Here is a 22,749-nt window from a genome sequence, read left to right as displayed (position 1 = left end):
ACAGAGGCACCGCAGACATTAAGCTTTGTGCTTGGTTTTATGCCATTACTTGACCTCATAAAACTGCAGTATGTTCGAGGGCATCAGGTCTTCGCTGTTGACGTATTTGTTGTTCAAAAACTGAGCAACAAGAGTTGTTTTTTTGGAAAAAGGGGAAGTGTCTGTATGCATGTAGAATTAAGAGAACAAGTATACACAGACTGAGGTTTTTTTTTTTCTTTTTTTACTGTTGATGTTGATAAAATCTTAACAGCTGAACAATCATCAGCAATTATGTGTAATTTATGATCCGTTCGGAAATGTAATAAATTCAGAACTAACAAGTGCAGGAGAGGATATTATTTCTGTTAGTCGACTTGGTATCATGGAAGATGCTTTAAGGTGTGACGTCAACCTTACACAAATATCTGTGTTACAGTGACATGCAGTGACAGGATCCAGACCACAGTTAGATTATAGTGTGTTTATTTAAAACATCCTCAGCATACAAACTTCAGGTCGAGAAGAAAAAAATAGAAGGTGATGTGAAAAAAAGAACAAATAAAATGCTGATTTTAATAATGATTGGTCATCTACTTTATTCCTATTGCCTATTACAAAATGAAAAAAATAAAAATTAATCAATAAATGAATATAATTGCAGGTAATCACGCATCACAATTCTGATCAGAAAAGTCGCTGTACATTTTACTGAAGCACAACCTTTAAGTTTTTACGACTAAATCGCAGGAAACGCGAAGTGTCATATCCTTGTTTCCTTTAGTGCTCAAGATGCCAGTCGATGTGCCCGTCCAACAGATTCTTGAATGTGTTGTTCAGCTGTAGCAAAACACACAAATAGAAACAACACTATTAAAACAACGCACAATTGAAAACACAAAGCTGAGACCTTTCACCGAAGCCACAGCTCAGCACACTTGGCTAATCAAAATGCTGCTTTTGTCCAAGTGGTGACAGATTCACCTGATTAAATACAGCCGTCCTTGTTGTGTTGTTATCACACAGGAGAGCCTCGGACGAGGAGCACAGCATCGACAGGCTGATTTCCTGTAGTTCTGGAACTGGGAAACGAACAGAGACTGTGAGACGTGCAAACAGGAGGGGAAAAGGCAAGCACTGGCATGCTTCCATTCATGGGTAAAATTTGCATGTGGTGGAATAAATACAGCTACAGATAGAAAAATAAAAATCCTGGACTAGCTGGTCCGACATGTTTCCCAGCCGTCACCTTTTGCTTGTATAGCATTTTGTTTTTTCCACACTTCTCTCAGTCTGTCAAGTGAGTTTTCTATCAGTCATATAAAAGCTCGCACTCACTGTAAATGGTAAACGGACTGGTTGCTATATAGTGCTTTTCTACGCTTTCTGAGCCCTCAAAGTGCTTTACACAACTTGCCTCATTCACCCAGCAGGTGAGCAGAGGCTGTAAGGATTTCTCTGCTCTTTGTGAAATTTTGGGTCACTGAAGGTGATTAAAATTGTTGGTTTGCTGTAGTTTTCATGATACGCTATTAGGTCAGGTTTGAGACATAAATATCTTAACTGAAACCAGAAACGACTAAAGTGCATGTAGCAGCAGTGGCTCAGGAGGTAGAGCGGGTCATCTGTTGGTCTCTGGTTTGATTCCTGGCTGCTCCAAGTGGCGTGTCAAAGCGTAGTTTTTCCAACTTACTATAGACTCAATCCATCTATCATCTATCACGTTAAGTTAAAAAATTGGTACCGCCTGGTGTTCAAATTGAGTAAAAAAAAGAGATCTAAATAAGTACCTTTACATTTCTTACTTACTTTTTTTAATCACTTATTTACTATTTACTTTATTTTGCAAAAATTGACCTGAGGGCTTAATTTGCTGGTTTTCAAATTGCCAGTCTCTGTGAACTGTTTATCCAGTTTTGATAAGTGGCCTGGTATGAAATGCAATCATCAAATTTCAAATCAGATAATATTAACTATATCTGTCCTCTACTTCGAGTCTGGATTTCACCTTTTGAAAAAAAACAGTTAAGTAAAAAGCAAAGTCACATAAAACACAATCATGTTTTTCCTTTTGGTTCCTTTCTGTGGCTCAGAACTTCTTTTTGAGGTGGAATAATCCACCTAGGCTAGACAGCTACTTGAAATGTTATCATATGATGCAAACATAAAAACAGGAGAATGCATATGCTTACAATTCATGGGGAAAGCACAGCTGTCTAAATCTAATGGAGAAAGTGGCCAATTAACTTTTTCAACAGCCATAACTGAATTCAGCTCCTCAAAAATTTAAAATCAAATAAGAAATAGCCTGTTTTATCTTGGAAGCAGAAAACTTCTGAACCAGAAGTCCCTAATACTCAGTGACAGATCTGTGACTGAGACTTAGGGACTATCCACCAGACACTGATTTCTGAAAACTGAGTCTGGCATTTTCTTATTTAAACTTAATGAACGATGTAAATACATTGTCCTATTCCTTGCTTTTGAATATTTCTTCTTGTCTTCTTACGCTTGTTGGCTTTTAAATGGGATGTAAGTGCAATTTTCACCTCATGTGAATACTGGTGTTGGAATGATAATAAAAGATGTTCAAACCTGACGCAGCCCATAATCATGTGTGAAGTACAGAAAGAAAGTCAGCAGTTTTCTCGTCACTATTTTCTGTACTGCACAAGCTAATGAGAATCAAAATCCATGATGAAGTCAAGGAGTATGGCAACCAATCATATCCAAGACAGACTCCTCTTATTTCACTAAAATCTGAGCAATCAAACGACACCCCTTTGAGGAAGCACTCGGCGATGGTGGCAAGGAAAAACTCCTTTTTAACAGAACCAGGGGCGGTCAATTTCCGTGACCGATTTTAGGCAGAGCTAGTTTTAATCTTGATGTTTTTTTGGAAAAGTTTGCAAATCACTGATTAAAGTCTCTTCTCTTCAGTTTCCCATAATAAGGATTATTTCTACAGTGGCCCTGAAGGGTCAAACACACTGCAACTTATGAAAACACCAGCATACAGAAAAAAAACTGCAAAAGCACACAAAACAAAATGAAACTTTCAATGAAAGTTGAATAAAACGCCACAAAAGCTCAAAAAAAGTGCAAGTGACGAGCTAACTCCTGCCAAGTGTCACCTATGATGTTGTTAACAGTTTTTCTTCCAAGCTAAAAATCTTACCTGTGAAATTTGCACAGCCTACTGAGGCACTTTTCTGTCCATCAGCGATTGTGTACACACTGAAAGAATAGTTGGTCCCTGATGTCAGGTTAAGAAATGTAAACGTGGTGTCAGAGGTTGTATTACTCCAACTCTGACCCCAGAAGCTAGAGCTGAGTTTGACACCATACGTGGGTGTTGATGTGTTTCCAGGTGCGTCCCAGGCAAAGGTGATGCTGTCCTTACTGATACTACTGGCTCTGGGAGGACTAGGAGGATTTGGCACTAAAATCAAAGAAGATGGAGAAAATTAGAAAGCCATTTCTCATTATTATTTTGCAGTCAAGTCGGCCTGACATAAGTGTAATGAAGTAATGTTTTTTGTGCTTTTATAAATCAGACTTGTATGAAATAGATCGTTTCTGCCACTGAAGTTTACATCAAAATTTCAACTTAGCTCTGCGTGCAAATCTGTTTTCTCAGTGGCGTAACAATCATTCACAGATTTGCTTTTTTAGAATAAGAATTGAGATATTTCTGCTTGTAAACATTGGTGGTGGCAACCAAACAACTCTGACCACAGAAGATGACAAAAGTGACTCACAGGTGAACTTGTAGGTGGACTCTGCCGTGCTCTTAAATTGTCCACTCACTGCATAGACGGCCACAGAGTAATTGGCAGCATTCTTCAGACCACTGAATGTGATGTTTGTGTCTGATACATTTTTTGTGTTTACAAGTGTCTGGTCAAGGCTGAGCTCGACTGTGAAATTTAAGGCGCTACCATTAGGAGGCAGCCAGGTAGCGGTGAGGGAGTCATTAGTTGTATTCAAAATCAAATTTGAAATCGGTCCAGGAGCTACAAAACAGACAAGCAGTCAGATTAGAGGCGATCAGTGTAGCGTGGGACAGTTCCTGTTTATTTGTTTCTGTGCATCAACAATGAAAAAAATCTGAACAGTGAGAAAGAGTTACTTGTGAAGCTGTCAATATTTACGGTTTCTCCCACCAGGTCTTTGTTGACCCGCACAGTCACAGAGATGAATATATGTGTGGCTGGTGGCAGACCTGTTACTATCTCCTTCTGCTGAGTATGATTTACAGTTGCAGTAAACAGGCTCCTGTCACAAAGAGAAACTGTTACTAAAGCTCTTAGCCAAAACTCCACTCTTCTTTTCATCCAGCTGAATATGAAGATCTATTCAGCTGTAATAAGAAGACCTGATGGGACAGTTAACCTCAAAATCAGAAGCTACCTATCACCGCATCACTGTCCAGAAGGAGACATACACCCAAACAGTGACCAGTTGGGCTAGTGACCAAATCGTGATTTTTGGAAAGCAGAATTGCTGTTGAAACTTTTTCACAGGTTTTTTATTTCATTGTGAATTTTGAGGGAGGGTATAAAGAGTCAATGTATACCAATCAAATAAATGTAATAAAAATACATGGAACACTGACTGGAATTAAAATTTACATTTAAAGTCAACAGTTAGGGCATTTTTACAGCTGATCTCTCCAAAAATAAAGCCTCAAACAGCAAAGGAATCTAAATGACAAAATAACACAACAGGCTGCATATGCGTATATTGTTATTTTAATTCTATTTGATTTTTTGGCAAACTTCCTATAAGTTTAAAATAAATAGAAGGAGTGCAAAACTTTGTCTTCACAGTCTGAGAAACATGAACTCTGCTTAGAGAAAAATGTGTATCATACAGTGTGGCTGGATTTCCACAAATACATACGTTCCACTTGAGTTCTTAGCTACCACACGGATATCTGTGAAGTTTCCCACAGGTCGATCCCATCTGACCACCATCGACTGATCCGTGTTATTAGACACTATCAGGTTGTAAACCTTATCAGGCTCTGAAATCAGGAACAAACAGATGAGCACAAAACAGACACATCCACCAGGAAAACTTTACAGGTGCCTCTCTTCACGTCAGCAGTGGCTCTCATTTGCCTTTGCTGATTTGAATTTCATGTTATGTTAGCAAGAAAGGACAAACTGTAAACCGCTTCCTCGTTTAAGCACGAACAAGCTTTTCGGTGCCTTTCGCTGTTTTCAATCACATATTACACTTCCTGCTACTAACAGAAGAAAAACAGATATGAATGTTACATGTGTAGCACAGACGTATACACGACAAAGAATGAGCAAAAACTCACTGGTACACGCTGAGACATGAGCTTCATAACTCCACTTAGATGCATCATTGACTCCCGAGACGACAGTGAAATTGTAGGGGGTTCCAGGTATCAAATCCTTAACTGTTTCTGTCTCTGTTGTCACCTTAACAGTGTTGGTCTCGTAAGTCAGACGATAGAAATCCACGTTTCCCTCTGGTTTTTCCCAGCTCAGAAACACAGAGTTTTTCTCCACAGAACTGACTGTCAGGTTTGTGACTGCCTTAGGTACTGAAAAAAAACACAGATATCATCAGTGTCTCTCTCTTTTTTTTTTTGTAAACGTCAGGCTGAACCAGGCTCAGATGGGGAAAGCATAAAGAAAAGAAAAACATAAACTTTGGGTAAACTTAAATATACCATGTAGTGCAATAACGGCAAATTCGTGATCTTAAGTGTGAGTGTTGTTCTGGGTGTTTACATGATGCTGTTCGGGGTATATTATCAGAACTATAAGCAGGTGAACAGGTGCGTAAATAAATCTATATTTCTCACGTCCATTGAAACTCACTGGTGTAGAAGGTGGCGTTCTCCGGGTTAAGGTCTCTTTCACACTTGACGGGGAACACCTGAACCGAGTAGGAGGTGCCTGCTGTCAGGTTGGAGAGGCCACAGGTCAAAGCAGTGTGGTTAAACACCCATGTTTTGTTATCCTTTTGACCTTTGACCTCTACCCGGTAATGGCTGATATCGCCCGGTGCAACCATCCATGTCAGGTTGGCGCTCTCAAAAGTTATATTGGTGACGCTGACTTGTCCCATGAAGCGATCTGTTTGAAAACATGATGAAGAATATTACTTAGACAGCAACATGAAGGCAAGGACAAATGCCCCAAAGAGTTGAGGAGGGAGATACTAAAATAAAACGTGTGGTGTATAAAACTTACTTCCTCTAAATGATTGTTTAAGCTATGTGTAATAAAGTCACCTACAGTTAAAGCAATAAGGAATATTCAAGGGCTTTTATTGGCAGGAAATATAAAGTGGACATTAAGATACTGAGATTAAGTTTACTCAATGTTCTGAGCCTATAATGAATTAAAACATCATATATCTGATTATGACAGAATAAATCTACTCCTACTCTTTAAATATAAAAAAAATAAATGAATTTATGGTCTTAACCTGTGTTTTATTGTTTTAGTAGGCCTACTCTTGTCTAGACCCACTATACTAAACAGGCAACTATGAGTGTTATGTATGATTTTGCATTCAACAAATCTGGATCTGGATACTTGGCGAATTTAAAGTATTGCCTCAAAAAGGTCAATCATATTAGCCTAAATCTGATGAAGTGGCTAGATCATCAGCAGAGTGAGGTGATTAGTGTTTTTCATGCACTGAATCAGATTCAGTTAAACTTTAGCTGCCAAACAAATGGTTTCATATTTGACTGTAGAACACTTTGAGGAGAACTCAGAGGAGCTTGACTCAGTGACTGCAAGACAAGCCCAAATCGTCACCCCACCACCACCACTGTGCTTGATTGCTGGTATGAGGTATTTGCACTGATATGCTGTTTGGTTCGATCCAAAAGAAGTGGAGATGATTAGCCATAGTGCTGTACATTATAGCCAGAAATTGCCACCTAGGTCTCACCTGTCCAAAGGACATTGTTTCAGAGCTTTGTTCAAATGGTGCTTTACAAACCTAAGCCGTGGTGTCATGATCTTTTAGAAAGAACAGTCTTTCTCCTGGTAACACGTCTACCATACTTGTTCAGTCTTTTTCTAATTGTACTGTCATAAACTTTAACATTTAACATGCTAACTGTAACTCTTGGGGTCTTTGCAGTTTTTCATTGCACAGTCTGGCCATGGGGTGAATTTGGCAACACGTCCACTACTTGCAGCACTGTGTTTAGACACCCCTAAAGTGCTCACAGCATCTGGCTGTAACTTAACCTCTAAATTCCTAAATGGAAGCATTAAGGGTGGCCTTAGTTTTAACTGTAGTATTTTATTTGTGTGATAAATTAGCAGGTATCTGCATCTGTGCACCCATACAGTTTATGACCTACCTTCATAACAAATAAATGGCAGAAGCTCCAGGCAGCTCTTTTCAATCCACGGCCCAAAGCTGAGCATGGCCACACACGAGTCTTCAATGTAATTCTTATCGTTACTGTCGTCTTCATCTTCAGGTTCTTGTGGCTCCGGCACAGGCGACTTCTCACACTGTGCTGCTAATGGCATCTCAGCGGTCGTCCAGGGTGCACTTGTGCTGAAATATGGAGTAGTTCTCTGAGTTGTCATGTTTTTTGTTCCTGTTACGTGTGTTGTACTTTCGTCGGTAGACGTGAAGTCTGGTGTGAATTCAGTTGTTTCAGCCGGGTCATGACTCCAACTTGTCACATTATGTCCTGATTGTGTTGTTGTCGTGTTGGGCGTTGTAAATTCTGCGTTTGTAGTCATGGGTGTTGTTGGCCTTGCTGGGCATGTGCAGGAGCAGCTGCAGCACACGGTTTTGTTGGGAGGTTTTGGGGAAGGTTTAGGCAGCGGCCAGCCAGGGTACCAGTTTTGGAACGCTAGGGGATCCCCATTGGCCCACCGAGTCCAGTTCATAATGGGGCTGCTGGAGTCACTGCCGTTGATATAGTGTGCGGTGAAGGAGCTTTCTGTGTAGCTTGCAACAGTGCTGGTTAAGTCGCCGGTGGAGTTGTCGATAGAGTTGTTTTTGAAGTTAAAGTTCTTGCGAAGACCGATCCAGTGGTCAGAGGTGACGTTCCGGGCAAGGGCCTGACTGTTGTCTGGAGTCAGTGTCACCAGCTCTTTGAAGCAGGCCTGGCCACACACAAAAAGCTACCGTCAGTCTTTTATAGATGGGCCAAAGACTGGAGAGCATTTCATGTTATGAGATGGTTTTCTTTAACAATTTAGATTAAATCTATAAAGCTGAGAAAAATGACAGGAAAAGCGCTACAAATTTATATACTAGTAGATTTTGTCTTAAGTCTTAGACCAGTGTTTAAAATTGCTCACATATACCAATAGATGTGGCTCATGGCTCTAAACTGCAAGATGATGTTTGATACAACCTGTGCTAAAGATATATCCGCCGCATTTAAACACACAGGTAAGCACACAGTCGACACAAGCACCACTAAAAACACTTTTTTGCTTCAAATATAACCCGGTACGTCAGTTTTGCATACTGAGTTTTGCATACTGAATGCCTGTTGCTAGCATTTAGGCTATTCTAAGTTAACAAACAGCTGCTAGTCTAATCCATAACCAAGGTTTCCAAATGTTAGGCAAGTCATGTTTCTATTATTCCTGTGATACAGGTGTACAAAAACTTAAATTTCCTTTGCCACTACTTTGTAGGTATTGATATCCTTTCATCAAAGGGAACCTAAATCCATTCAGGCCGTAATTGGAAAATATAAAAAAGGGTCTGTTTGATACAGAGGATGATCTCAAACCCAGTAACGACCACCAGGAAAAGAAGTTGGAAAATACTGATGGTCACCTGTCTCTTAGTAGATACACCTATGGTATCAGTTTTAAAATCCTATGTTGCCTTGTTCTCTAGTTATCACATTTCACAAGATTTTCAGAAAACTTGACCTCTGACCTTGAGTTCACGGTCACTGAGATTCAAACTGAGATTCTTAGATATCAATTTCAAACTCCTATGTCAGTTGCTTCTTGAGTTATCGCATCCACAAACTTGCATTTCCACACCGCCAACCTGCGCCCCCGTCAGGCTGGGTGATGACATTACCTCATCGGTCTTTTATGGCTGAGGGGTAAAAATGCAAACCATTGGAAAAGCTGCCCTTTTTATGGCTTTGCTAGATTAGGACGACGATGCTAGATGTCAGCAGCCCAAGCAAGGTGAAGAGGTTTTCTGACCATCAACTCAACTGAGACAAACAGTGTATTTCAAAGAGCGAAGTGCAGCACTGTGAAATTCTGCTAATGTGGTGGAAGGATGCTGCTGGTGAAGCTAATTGCCAGGCAAAAAAGGTCATAAGTGCCTTCATCTCTGAAAAAAAAAATCTATATAGATGCTGATAATGACAGCATTTAACACTGAACTTTAACACTTCAACATAGCATTGAATGTATTGTTAGTCTAAATTTGCTCCTCTGAATATATAAATGAGCCCATATGGCATAGAAACTGAACACCTAACTTTTTTTTTCCTGGAAACACTCTTTTGTCTGATCATTTGTTAATAAAATTCCAATAAGCAGCTACTTTAAACCACTACTTTAAAAAATAGTGCACTACACAGCACTGGAAACAAAAATTCAGTGCTCTAAAACATCTTCTGAAAGCGCTGTAACAAAGTTTACAAGAGCGTACCACTTTGTTATCTGCAATACTGTGTGCCAACTCAGAGCAGCTACTTAAACTATACTTGGACTCATAAATACAAGCCAGATAACCCGAAAGGACATTTGTTCCTATCAAAAGAGTTTTTCCTTGCCCCTGTTGGATACTGCTTGCTCATAAGGGGTCTCTTGATTGTAGGGTTTTAACCTTACAATATGAAGCACCTTAAGGTTTTTGTGATTTGTCCCTATTTAAATAAAGCTGAATTGAACAACAATGAATTTCTCAGTCATCTTGCTTTATTTCTACTTGAAATCAAAGCTACTCAAAAAAGCAACTATAATAATAATTTCTTAAAAACAGCCAGAAATAAAGTTAAATCTTGATCATAACTGAATCTAAATGACAGTGAAGAAAACAAATCTTCCAATCTGTACTGCACACAATGGCAAGTCTGAATTTTTTTAAGTTCCATATTGAATCCCCTCTCACATATCCGCCTTAGTGAATAAAACTGACGTCGTAGAGCTCAGCTTCATGCTTCAGCCTGTTAGTGCATAAACTTCAGGTTTAGCCTGTACCTGACAGTAGTTTCGGGCGTCAACCCAGGTGAGATTTTTGCGCTGGATGAAATACTCTCGCTGTGCATCGCTGTACATCGACGTCAGAGCTGAGGAAGGAAACGGCAGACAAAGGTTTGCTTGTTTGCGTTTTTAAAGGCTTTCCAAGTTATCAGTCAACCAATCAGGAAGCATAACTAGCTTTTTTTTCCAGAGTTTTCGCAATGCTGGGGTCATCTTGTATTTGCACTATGATTACAGAGACTATAATACCATGTAGTGTAGTGAGTGGAATAACAGATCTAAAAAACATGAACATTTTCAGATTAAAATACCTTTAAATGGTGACTATAAGAACACTTTCACACAAACATGCTCCCAGTCCTATTACCCACACTTCAGTATCATCTTTGAACAAAAAGTAGTGTTTTAAAGTACAGATGAGGACAGAATTATTATCCACAATATTTAAAACATTTTTTAAAGTATATCCCCAAATCTTGTTACACAGTGCATAGAATCTTTAACACTAGTATTCCAAACATCTTAATTTTAGATTAACATTACTTTATCGTTTTACTGTTATTTCCCCAAAACTACCAGGGTCGAAATTATTAGCCTCCCTCTTGCTAATAGTCAACCGTGTATCTTTTATTGCTGGATAACAGGCTGCATTCGTTTATTGTAGTTTTAAACTAGTCTCACACACGTCTCCGAGAAATCCCCGGGTTAGGGTTTGTTCTGGGATCTTTAGGCACATCTTCCACTAGTTTTCTTTGTGGTGTCTTTGAAACCATTTGCTTCCTGCCTCTGTCAGGCTTGTTCTGTACTGTGTGGCTCTCTTTGATTTTCTTGATTATGTTTCTCATTCCAGTCCTCGACACTTAGAAAAAGCTGTGATAACTTTGTATATATCCATCTCTTGCTTTGTGACCATCAAAGCAAGACTTTTTTGGGGGGTAAACCCTCACTGAAGTATTATGCTGTTTGTAAATTGGAAGACAACCCTCAGGTTTAACTTGATTTTACAAGAACTGAGCGTTAAAAAGTTAAAGCACAGCAGTGAACAGCAGTGGTCTGCGTTATGGCTCAATTAAAACATCGGTTTTCACGCAGAATTGAGTACAGGGTGCAGAGAAGCCAAAATGTAATGTTCCCACATAAGGACACAGGATCGCAGGATGTTAATAAACTGACAGCAGTTATCACATAGGATGAAAATACAGGACTATCATATTCCTAAAAGTCTGGACTTGATGTCTCCTTGTTGTACACAGTCTCACAAAATATTTTCTGACATACAGATCAAATTTTTCTAAATAAACTAAATACTCACCACAGCACAGTAAAATGCAGAATTTCACCTGAAACTTCGCCATATTGGCGCTCTGTACGCTCCCAGCCTGATACTGTATCAGAAGAGGGGAAAAAAATAAATTAAACAAAAGAAACAAAGTGACTAAAAACTCCAGCTAATCAAAGACAACAGCCAAAAGGTGAAATACTTGATGCCTCACCACTCACCCAGTCTACAGACGATGCATCTCTTGTGACCTCTCTGTGATGCTGGCAAATAAAACCGGTTATAAACCGCACATTTGACTGGTGTCACAAGGCTCCATTCAACTGTAGGAACCTTTAAACAGCACCAGCTTTGCATTTATAATCCAGACTTGCAAAGCACAGAAAAATATTTGTTTATGCTGTCCAACAGAACACAACACCACAGTGATCCTTATCGCATTTATTTCACGTTAAAGCTTAAAGTTACACAAAAAGTAATTAGTACAATACAAAAGTGAAAAACAACAGAAAAATATAGAGAAACCCTCTTATACAAAACTATTTTCCCAAACTAATCAAAAATAATAAGGAATGCCTTTTAACACATTTTTGTTGGCAGTGTAAAAACGGTTTGGTCAGCGGGGACATCAACAGGACAGCTCACATTTACTTTTTATGAAAAAGGTCCAAAAGGGGAAGAAAAAGGTTTTGTTGTCATTGCATCCATTTACTGTGTGCGACTACTCAAGTAACACTAACTTTTACAAATCAGACACTTATTTTTTCTCCTGTAATAAAATCTACACTAAAAGACTGTTAGTTCAGGGGATGATCCAGCCAGCCCCTCATCTACCAAATCTAACTGAAAAAAATAAAAAAATAAAATAAAATTTAAAAAAAAAAAAAAAAAAAAAAAAAAAAAAAAATATGTTCCCCACAACAGGCAAACAAAAAATGGTGACAGTGAAAACTGATACATCCGCATTTAGAAAGGAAAGAAAAAAAAAAAAAAAAAAGCCCCACTAAAGAATGATCAGTTAATACTATGGGTTAGTTCTGTTTTACACTGCAGACATGATTACACATTGCATATGAATCAAGGTTGGGCAGAGGTGGTTGCATTTCCCAGACAATCATGCAAACTAGATATCTGTTTAAAAATTATATGGTGCAACAGGACTGTAGCACAGTAATACAGCAACATCAGGAGCAAATTCCATTCAAGTTTTCCAAGCCTAGCTTTGAACTTTATTTAAATAAACGGCAGTGACTCGTTATGACAAGGATCGTTCATAATCTCACTCAAACCATGTTGAACGGCTCCAACCCAATTAAGAACACAGGTTTTTCTCAAAAACATTTTTAAAAAAAAAAGAAAAACATAACTGAACACAACAGTATGTCAGTGTACAGTGACTGAGTACAGGCAGTACAGTTTTAAGAACCTTTTTAACTGAGGCAGGATGGCATTTTGGTTTTTAAATGGGCATTTAAAACCTGAAATAGACCTGAAGGCTCAGACAAAGACGTGACGTTTGTTTTCAAAATGAAGGTGACGGGCATCTTAGTCGCTGTCACTCCTCTCTCCTCTCTGCAGCAGCCTCTTTCCACTGGAGGGCACGGGAACCTCATGCTTCACTGAGACCTTTGACTTGCTTTTGCTGCAGAGAGAAAGCAGGGTTATAAAATGATGCAACATATTTAGGATCAATGTACATCCCAGTACACTCATCCAAGCTGCTAAACCAAAAGCATTACTTCCGCTTTAAATACCCAAAAGGTTACAGGTAGCAAACACAACAAAACCATGGCATAGCCAATTGAATAGCCCATGTTAATTTACTCTACCCTACCTTTGGGTATTCAACACTGGATGCTTCATTTTTGTTTTCATCTATAATTACCGTGACGGTAAAACTCAGAAAGCACTGAGCTGCATCTGTATAACCCTAAAGTTTCTCCCTGTAAGGAGTTTGTTTGTTTTAAATTAGAACCCTCATGCAGCCAATTCTGATCTCTACATTAACTGTGGACATGTCACCCTATACTTACACACCTGATATAATACTGGTATTCACCCTACGTTGTAGCAATGCCATGTTTACAGTAGTTTAAAAGTGCTCACATCAAACAATGTGAAACCAGAGGTTCAACTTTGTTTTCATACAACATGAAAAACAGACGGACCATCAAAACGACACGGCTAATTTATTACAAAAAGCTCTGTTTAGCTATAGTGTGAGCATCATAAACAATACTTAATGTGGAGCTATGCTGGTATGTGCTTCATGGTTAACAACCACACACAGCGACCTCTAGTGTCAGGATTAGGAGACTCCAGGTTATGATGAAAACAGGATAAATTCTACTGCAGTAAAGCCCAAAGGCACACCTGACAAGTGGAACGAGCTGAGACTGACTCCCTGTTGTTGTCAGTTTGCAGTAGCTGTTGTCATATCCAATAAAAGTTTCCAGGGTGCATCCTACCTGTCCTTGTCAAGCAGCTCCAAACCGTCATTGATCTTCTTCAACATCTCATAACGCTCACGCCCACGAACCTGCGGCAGAAATTAGAGGACAGTCATGAAATTGAAAGGCTGAGAGAGAATTTCAGTGTATTTGTATGCATATTTACTTACAGGGAGGAGAAAAACCTCCTTGTCTTCCTCCTCAGCACTGGAGGTACATTTGGACTTCTTTGTGGACGTGTCAGGAGGTGGTGCACTCTCTGGTTAGGAGATAAATAAATCAGTGAGGTCAGGAAGAAAACAAAACAAGAACAGAAATTGAAACCAGCGTAAAGCAGCATAAACGTACTTCGTTTTTTCATCTCTTTGGTGCCGCTCTCCTTCTTCTGTTTATTGTCCTCCTCAGTTTTACGGTCCCTGCCTGGACAAGCGCAGACGCGCACCTCGAAGCACCTCCGGCCCAAAACCAGCCCCCTAGAGAAGCACATGCAATGCAGTAAGGATCAAACGGCTTTTCTCTGCTGCACAAACAAACTGTAAGATGAGACTGAGCAGTTTTAAAGATAAAATAGACCAAAAACCAAGATGACCTGTTAAACAACATCACCAGAGAAATGGTTTCTGCTGCCCTTCTGAGCACATGAGAAAAGACTGACTTACTCTGGACTCTCCAGGGTCAGGATGGTGAGGATAGGTCTGCGGTTCATCCCGCCCATGCAGGAGCTGTTGCACATGAAGCTCAGCAGGATGGTGGTCATCTCTGAGCCCAACTGAAACAGGAAGAGTATAAATATTAAAATGTACTTCTGGCTCACGCAACTAGAGTTAAAAGGTAATAGGACACACATCCAAGAAAACGAAAAAAAAAAGAAAAACCCTTTTCTAAGAGCATTTATCAGACACACACACACACACACACACACACACACACACACACACACACACACACACACACCTTTATGTGGCATTACAAACACCAGTGTTAGTCTGCACTGTTCTTTCCAAAGTAAAAAAAAGAGACCACATTTTTTTATATTGTAAAAGTACAACTTATTACATATCAAGTTATAGCAAGATCATGAAAATTAAGTCTTTTTTTGGATGATTGATTATTATATGTAATCTGTATGAAACTCCACTGAAGAAATGCACACCTGTATAAAAGTGAAAGTATTCAACTTATGTGTAAATCGTACCCCTACCCTGACCTGTGTGGGTGTGTGTTCAAAAACGTCTAGAGCTCTTGCAGCTCTAGATTTATCCCAGTAACACTTCATCCATCCATCCACTGACAAATTTAATGAGACCAAAGGAGGAAACATGAATGGGTACAAATCAAAGTAGTGTAGAAAAAGCAGGGATGTGCACCTCAGAGTGAACACAGTTGGGCAGTCATACCTGTGGGGGCTCATATGGTACAGTCACACTGTGTCTCTTTGTGTGTCGATCTTCAAAATACTGAGCCCTCTGATTGCCCTCCACTCTGATCAGATGGCTGCGATGCTCCGCAGCTGAATAGACGACAGATTAAAACAAATTGAAATAGTCAGGGATGCACCGACAGTTAGGCAAGACTACATTTACTGTGTAGTCTGTGTTAGTTTTGCACTAGTTAATTATTTAAATATGGTGTGATGACAATTGCAAAGACTTGTTTTTAATAAATGAAGGGTTTTTTGTACTCCCAAATTAATTTGAAATTTGCCACATTGTTGCCTTGGCATCATTCCTAACAATCAGAATCGATGCATCCCTTCAATCCACCTCCAACTCTTCTGCTCAGTCATATTTCAACCAATTTGCTCCTAAAAAAAAAAAAAAAAAAAAAAAAAAAAAAAAAAAAAAAAAAAATTTGCTGTAAAGTAAAGTGTCCCTTACAGTCCGCGTTCTGGTGATGGGGACATCTGCGAACAACATCAGCCACATGCTCCGTCTTCTTGTACACGGCGGTGGCCCTGAGTACAGCACCCTGAGGAGGCTCCTTGCTCACCAGCACCTCAATGGGACTGGTCTTTGCCAGCTGACAGTACAGTTTGTTGAGCACCTCTGAGTACTTCATAAAAAATAAAAATAAGAAGTTTCGTTAATAACATATTTCTGGATTGAAATGCTCACCAAAGACAAAAAAAAAAATTAAAAAAAAAATGTTTAAATCTTCAATCTCAAACAGATCCAAATGTTCAACTAGTCTTTCTACCCTAAAACAAAATAATCCCAAATTAAATACATTAACTTTTCTAAGCAGCAAAGCAAAATGAACCAGATTAAAACTTTAACCCTTTCTGTTCTGATGGTGCAGGAACATGTCCCGTCATGTCAGAGCAGCGCTTTGCAAGCAGAAGGCACTTCTCCTGCAGACCAGAGCAAGTGGCGGGGGTGGCGGGGGATTACACTGCAGAGCACCCTAACTTTAACTGAGCTAGCCAACCGCATTGCACTACATGGTGAGTCACTGTGAAGACTTCAACACTATTGGCTCTTCAAATGCAGCAACTGACTGTGGAAGTTAAATTTTAGCGAATCGTCACAATGAATAAGATTCCACATGAATGGCACAATGACCGATACCAAAGAATGGATTTTTAATAAAAAGCCAAGGTAAGATGTTTTGTTCTTCATCTTAACAATCAAGGGGTAACTTAAAAGCAGTGACTTTACTCATTTAAGACCTTTTCATTAAAGAGCCTCCACATTTTAAACTCTATATGAGAGTTTAACTTGTTTTATTAAATTAAAACAGTTACAAAACAAATAAAATACGCCCTTCTGCATAAAAAAAAAAAACTACCAAAACTAAGTTCAGCAACTGGTGCCTAAACTAAAAGCAGCTCTCAAGGTCTTCTTTATCTGTGGCGAAAGCCTCAAAAAGCAGCTTTCTGCTCCATGTCATGTGGTTGCAGAATAATCGACTGAGAGCACCTTCAAACTTTACATATATAATGCATCTTTGTTTAATTACTTGGATTCAGTTAAAATTCCCATTATGTTAAAATTCCTGGTGACATTTTTGGTCGTTTGTTTCACACCAATTAAAACAGATGTGAGACAAATAACATTTATCATCTTGTTAAAAAAAGAAAGAAAACTACAAGTACAGTTATAACGTTTTCAGAGGTCAGATGAACCATAACTTACAGTTGAAGTCACTGATTTTGCTGTTCCAGACTTTTGAAATCTCAGCTGAAACCCACATTCGCCAGGATAATCAGTTGTAACCGGTACGGTGGAGGCCGGGGGTGTAATGCCATCTTTATGTAAAATGTCATTTGGAAGCTCAAAGAGATTTTCATCAAAGTTTTCGGCCAATTGGTGGTCAGTGATGAGCTGGAAACAGAAAGGGAAGTCAGTTTGCTTCCATGAATAAACATGCAGGTTGAAGTCACAGGAATCTCTACAAATCTTTAAAGATGCTATTCTGCAGAAGGTCGGGTAATCACACCTGAAGCATCTCCATGGTGCCATCTGACCTCCAGGTTTCTTCATGACCTGCTGTACTGCTGTTCAAGTTGAGATAGTGTCCAAACAGACAGACAGAGATTCAGTCACATTGTAGAAGTAATAATTGACTTTTTTTTTTTCTTAAATGGCATCTGACATAAATACTTTACTCACGGTATAATCTTGTCCCACAGCTCTTTAAATGAATCCTGGCTGAGGGGTAGATTCTGGCTCAGCTGTAAATCCTCAAAGCCCGGCTCTGCCATAGTCTCTCCCCCTCCTCCTTTCCCAGTGGTGAAGCAGGCAGGCTGTGGATATCAACAGGAAATGAGCACGGGAGATTAACTTAATGGAGGTATGCAGCAACTCACATCTCCTACAGTCTTAATTTAACAGTTTGCCCACAAGTTTAATCAAACAAACTCAATCTAGCATTCGTTCTATTTTTTTTTTTTTTTTTTTTTTAGAAAACCACAGCACTTTCGCTTTATTGTTGTTATTTTGTTGTTATTATTGATTTATTTATTTGGTGTGGTCGAAACAAAAAAGCGAAAGGAAAAACAAGGAGCAGAGAAAAGCAGTTTTAATCTAATTGATTAAGTCTTGTAAACAAAGATCGTCGTAAAAACAGTTTCTGCGGCACAGGAAATCAGAGTTCAAAACAAGCAGGCCTTTGACTCGAAAAGCTGCCAACTAACCAAGTCAACTACGGTTAGCTTAAAAATAAACAGATTTTATAAAAGCAAGAATAATAAGAGATTTTTTTCCTTAACAGCGCTTTTGAAGATCATTTAAATACCAGACCAACTTCTGCCTTTGCGGCCCAAACAGCCACTACGATTAGCTACCGTCCAGTAGTAGGCCGACGTTTTAATTGAATGAAGCTAGCTCGCCGTTTCAAGTATGGCCACCGTGTCGACGTCTCAACAGTAATAACACCCCGTACACACTTATTTCGAGTCAAAACGTACCCCGAAGTAAATAAACACTGTGCATCCACAGCCCGCCTCACATTTATAGGTTGAGGTTGTCGAACTGCGTTAGCATGACTAGCTAGTTACGTTAGCACGACGTTCGGTTAAACGTTAGCTAGCGAAACTGTCGTAAAAACTTCACCGTCGTATAAATGTTACTCTCGGGGATTTGCTTTAGTGCATGAGGCATGTACGACCACACGGGTACCTTAAGCGTCCCACTGGTGAGTCACAGGTGACAGCAAAGCGTCAAAACCGCCGACAAGCCAAAATATTTTTCTGCGGACCGAACACGTTGTTGAGGGGATTCCCATAGAAAGAGGAGGAGGGGCTCTTCTTAAGGGCTAGCTTGTCCAATCGCAGAGCTGCTTTTCTGACACAACGCAAACGAAACGATGATGATGTGTTTAAAACTATCGTAAACACGGCACCGTTCGCAGGAAAAGCGATAAACTTGATCAAAATGTAACCCATGACCTTAACCTTAACCTTATTATGGAAAAGTGTCAACGCTTTCATTGATGTGATTTGGTTTTCAAGAGAGATCTCAAGAAATTTCTCTTTATTATACATTTATTTGAATAAATCACACCAAACACATATTGTACACCAAAATTGCGATTGCAGTGTTTAAATACTTCCCTAAGTTATCCAAATGCAAAGGCTGAGGCTACGCTATAGGCTAATACATTTTCAATTGTCTTGGTTTTATTGATCATTTCCTTTTCAGCCAGATTTCTCATATTTTAAGGTTTTCTGGTGAGTATTTGAATGTGACATCATGACATCATAATAAAAGGAGAGAGAAACGACTGGATGTCAAAGTACAGTTTAATACTATCCATATGTTCAGCTTACAAATAAGAAATTCAGAAGGTCTTTTGCCAGAAATACTTTCTTTCTAGTCTAACAAATGAGGAGAGCGTGTTTAGAAGATGGAAGGAGCACTCTGAGGAACTGATTAATTAAGAAAGTGAGAGAAAGAGCAGGACAGAAAGAAAGCTACTGAATGAGGAGGTGCAGGGGATTGGTAAGGAGGCAGTGAGGGCAGAGGATGAAGAGTGGAAAGGTGGTTGGTCTAGATGACATACACTGTATTGCCCAAAGTATTTACTAACAAGTGTTAGGTCACGTAAAATCACAGAGCAGGGTCAGCAGATACTGAGGCGTAAAGCGCACAGAGGTCGCCAACTTCCTGTAAAGTCAACCTTCTTTACCCTTCCTGGATTGCGGTGACATAATTTACATGAATGCCTTTGCTCACTCTCTTCATCTGTTGGATTCTGTCTATCACGGGGCATTACGATTTATAACAGGCTGTAAACCTTTAACACACCACTGTACTCTATATTTTCTGGTTGACTTGTCCTCATTGGCCTTACGTAGGATGGTTCATTGGTATCACTTTATCTATAAATCTATTACTGGTTTACTGCCCTATTATTTAACAGAGTACATGTTACGCAAACAGTTTAGTCAATGACTAGACACTGTGCGTCTCAAAAGACGTACAAATGTTTTGGTGAAATCATCACTGTCTCATTGAGTCTCAATGGGACTACCTGTCGCACAAAGATGGCATTACATACAGTGTGTTTGCATGTTTCTCATATCCCAGTACATTATTTGTGCTTAAAACACACTGGCTATCTGTGTAATTAAAGGTTAAATTTAAAAAAAAAGACTTATATGACTGTACTGTGCCAAATGTAAAGTTAGGGGAGGAGGGATGATGGTGTGGGGATGTTTTTCAGGAGTCTTTGGGAACAGCTTGGGGATTGCCCTTTCCTGTTCCAACTTCACTGCACACCAGTGCATCAAAGAAAAGTCCATAAAGACATGAATGAGATCTTTTGAGGTGGAAGAACTTGAAAGGCCATCACAGAGTTCTAACCTCAGCCTAATTGAACACCTTTGGGGTGAAATGGAGCGGAGACTGTGGGCCAGCATGTGACCTCACAAATGTACCTCAGGCAGAATGGTCAGAAATTCTCATAAAACAGCCCTAAACCTTGTGGAAAGCCTTTCCAGAAGAGCTGAAGTTGTTATAGCTGGAAAAGCTGCAAAATCTGGGCTGGTCAATGGACTTTTTATACCAGCTTGAAAAACACATCCTTTGTTTCAAGTATGCCTTATTGCCATAGCTGAGATGTGTTGCAGCTCGTTAGCCACTGCATAAAGACTGCCATCTCAAAATGCCTTTTTTTGTTCCCTGGGATCTGATCTGCAGTGATCGTGTCTGTAACTGTGTAACCCTGTGTGGCTTGGTGTGACTTATTTGTGGGTAAATGTGTACATTTACAAAGGCAAGTGTATTGGTTCACAGTGGAAGCTCACCTCTGGCCTCACTTCCACGGCTTGAGCCTTTCTCTTGAGTCCACCAGTCCGAATGTTGGTACACGCTTAAAGGTACGTCTAGCCCGTCTTGAGCTTGAAGCCAAAGAGAAGGAACACAAGATTGAGCTGGAGTTTAAGCTAAAGTGCAGGCAACTAGAAGCTGAAGCTGCTATTAGAATCCATCAGCTGGAGTTGCAGTCAACTGTCCACTCCACCTTCCAACAAGGATGAAGATAATGACAGTGTTGTACACGAACATGCAAAAGGTTACCACTTAACAAGAGGTGGCTGTCCTGGCAGAAGAGTTTGCTCTGACACAAAGATATTTTTGTGAGCAAACCCTAATCTTCCTCTCATGACCAGATATAGAAAGAGGTGCAGTCACAACAAGTTACGGGTTGCCCAAATTCTAAGTCAGAAAGACGTTCATACTGTCACCAAGTGGGGCGTATATTTTCTGACTGTTTGACCCTTAAACGTAAGCAGGTGCCTCAAGAACAACAAGACATTTATGAGGTGTTCGGTTGGAGTGACAGATGGGTTCAAGGGTGGTGTTGGCATTACATCAGGGTTGACTATGAAGGTAGATTCCCCTCCCTGAGCCTGATTCTTCCAGAGGTATTTCCTGTTAAAGGGGAGTTTTTACATCCCACTGTTGCCAAGTGTTTGCTCAAAGAGTGTCATTTGACTGGTTGGAGTTTTCTCTATATTATTGTACGATCTCTACCTGACAATATAAAGCACCTGAGATGACAGCTGTTGTAATTTGGTACTAAATATATGAAACTGATTTGAATTTGACAATGGGATACTCGGGGGGGGGGGGTTAACTGAAGGGCTCTATATACTGCAAAGTGGTTAACGCATGCTTGAATTATAACCTTCAAAAGGTTGAGGAACTAAATAATTATATATTGGAGAAGTGTGTTTTAAGCACAAATAATGTACTAGAAACATACAAACACACTGTATGACATTCCAAATTCATCAGTAACTGCACAGCACTGGATCAAAACAGTTGGCAGTTGTAGTGTTAATAAAGCTACTGTATGCTCCTGCGTGCGTCTGATCGTCTCTCAGTCTTTACTCTGAACTTACATACATTGAGGTTTAAACCAGAAACACTATGGAATAATCTCCTTCATAATCTCTCCTAACAGGCCCGACGGTGTTGCCTCTCATCACCCATCAAGGACGCACCTTTGCCAGCGAGACGAACAGCTGCACCGACGGGCCCCTGGGGCTGCTCTCAACCTCTACAGCTGTGCCGGAGGATTTGTGTCACGCTGCGGGACTCTTGCATGATCTGTCAGAGAACGCGCTGAATGTTGGTCGTCGTCCATCTCTCCGAGCGCTCAGTGATTGCTGGTGCCGCTTTGGGGATTGGTGGCCGTTTGACCTTTGAATGAAAGCGCTGATCGGGGCCACTGAGTCCACTCTGGATCAGTTCCAGAGTGCATATAGATACAACAGTGAGGTCTAATGCAACAGCACAACGCAGATAGGGAGAAGACTTGTGGAGGATTCATTCACAATGCTGCAGCATATTAATTGATCTGACTGCAGGCTCGTTCATTAAAGAAAGGTATACACATGGATGAGAGTTACTGTTTCATTTATAAAGCCTCACACTTTTTTTGCTAATTGTAGTGATTAGTTGGGTGTAATAAAGTGCTTCATTTACATTAATCGGGGTTGTTAAAGTGTCCTTAAATCTATTTTTGCTGATTTGGATCACATTCTTTCTACCGCAGGACGGTGACACATAAAAAGAGACTACTCAACCAAAATTGCATGTGTGGTATGTGAACGATAAACTCTATTACTGACGTTTGTTTCCAGTCTTTTTGACATCATGACTCCCAGATTTTTTTATCCCAGGAAATAAAACAAAATCCATGACATAGGTTGGTGCAAATGTTGTTGCCTGTCACACACCTGTCATTCAATCAGCAGCTCTATTTACAGTAGCATGATTTTGAACCAGGTGACCTCACCAACCACTCTCTCTCTCACACACACACACACATATACACCCCTACATGCCTGTGCATGCATAAATAGGTCACGACAAGG

The 22,749-nt window shown here is 39.9% G+C and overlaps 2 protein-coding genes and 1 long non-coding RNA gene across 4 annotated transcripts; 1 reads left to right on the top strand and 2 right to left on the bottom strand.

Moving 5' to 3' along the window:
• Positions 1-448: 448 nt before the first annotated feature.
• Positions 449-11,787, bottom strand: LOC116310386 (mucin-2). The gene is made up of 12 exons (XM_031727152.2): positions 11,697-11,787; positions 11,509-11,581; positions 10,194-10,282; positions 7,349-8,111; positions 5,841-6,098; positions 5,312-5,560; positions 4,885-5,008; positions 4,112-4,257; positions 3,741-3,995; positions 3,158-3,421; positions 964-1,061; positions 449-819 (listed from the first exon to the last, which is right to left on the bottom strand). Exons 2-12 carry the CDS (start codon positions 11,549-11,551, stop codon positions 760-762), a joined length of 2,349 nt encoding a protein of 782 aa, XP_031583012.1. The 5' UTR covers positions 11,552-11,581; positions 11,697-11,787; the 3' UTR covers positions 449-759.
• Positions 11,788-11,901: 114 nt separating this feature from the next.
• Positions 11,902-17,664, bottom strand: tp53 (tumor protein p53). 2 transcript variants are annotated; one of them, XM_031727155.2, is made up of 10 exons: positions 17,537-17,664; positions 17,364-17,421; positions 17,060-17,248; positions 15,803-15,977; positions 15,323-15,435; positions 14,585-14,694; positions 14,274-14,398; positions 14,096-14,184; positions 13,944-14,014; positions 11,902-13,117 (listed from the first exon to the last, which is right to left on the bottom strand). In XM_031727155.2, the coding sequence occupies exons 1-10, from the start codon at positions 17,626-17,628 to the stop codon at positions 13,021-13,023; spliced, it is 1,119 nt and encodes a 372-aa protein (XP_031583015.1). In that variant the 5' UTR covers positions 17,629-17,664; the 3' UTR covers positions 11,902-13,020. The 2 variants fall into 2 exon arrangements, with proteins under 2 accessions (XP_031583015.1, XP_031583016.1); XM_031727156.2 differs by having other exon boundaries at positions 17,364-17,418.
• LOC120438952 lies at positions 15,996-22,531 on the top strand. The gene is made up of 3 exons (XR_005612275.1): positions 15,996-16,522; positions 17,557-17,717; positions 21,834-22,531. It is a non-coding gene; the product is annotated as an uncharacterized LOC120438952 (long non-coding RNA).
• Positions 22,532-22,749: the final 218 nt, after the last annotated feature.

The sequence above is a fragment of the Oreochromis aureus genome, linkage group 3 (assembly GCF_013358895.1).
Source record: "Oreochromis aureus strain Israel breed Guangdong linkage group 3, ZZ_aureus, whole genome shotgun sequence".
NCBI lineage: Eukaryota > Metazoa > Chordata > Actinopteri > Cichliformes > Cichlidae > Oreochromis > Oreochromis aureus.
Note: the sequence above shows the minus strand (reverse complement) of the source record. Positions and strands in the feature narration are given on the sequence as shown.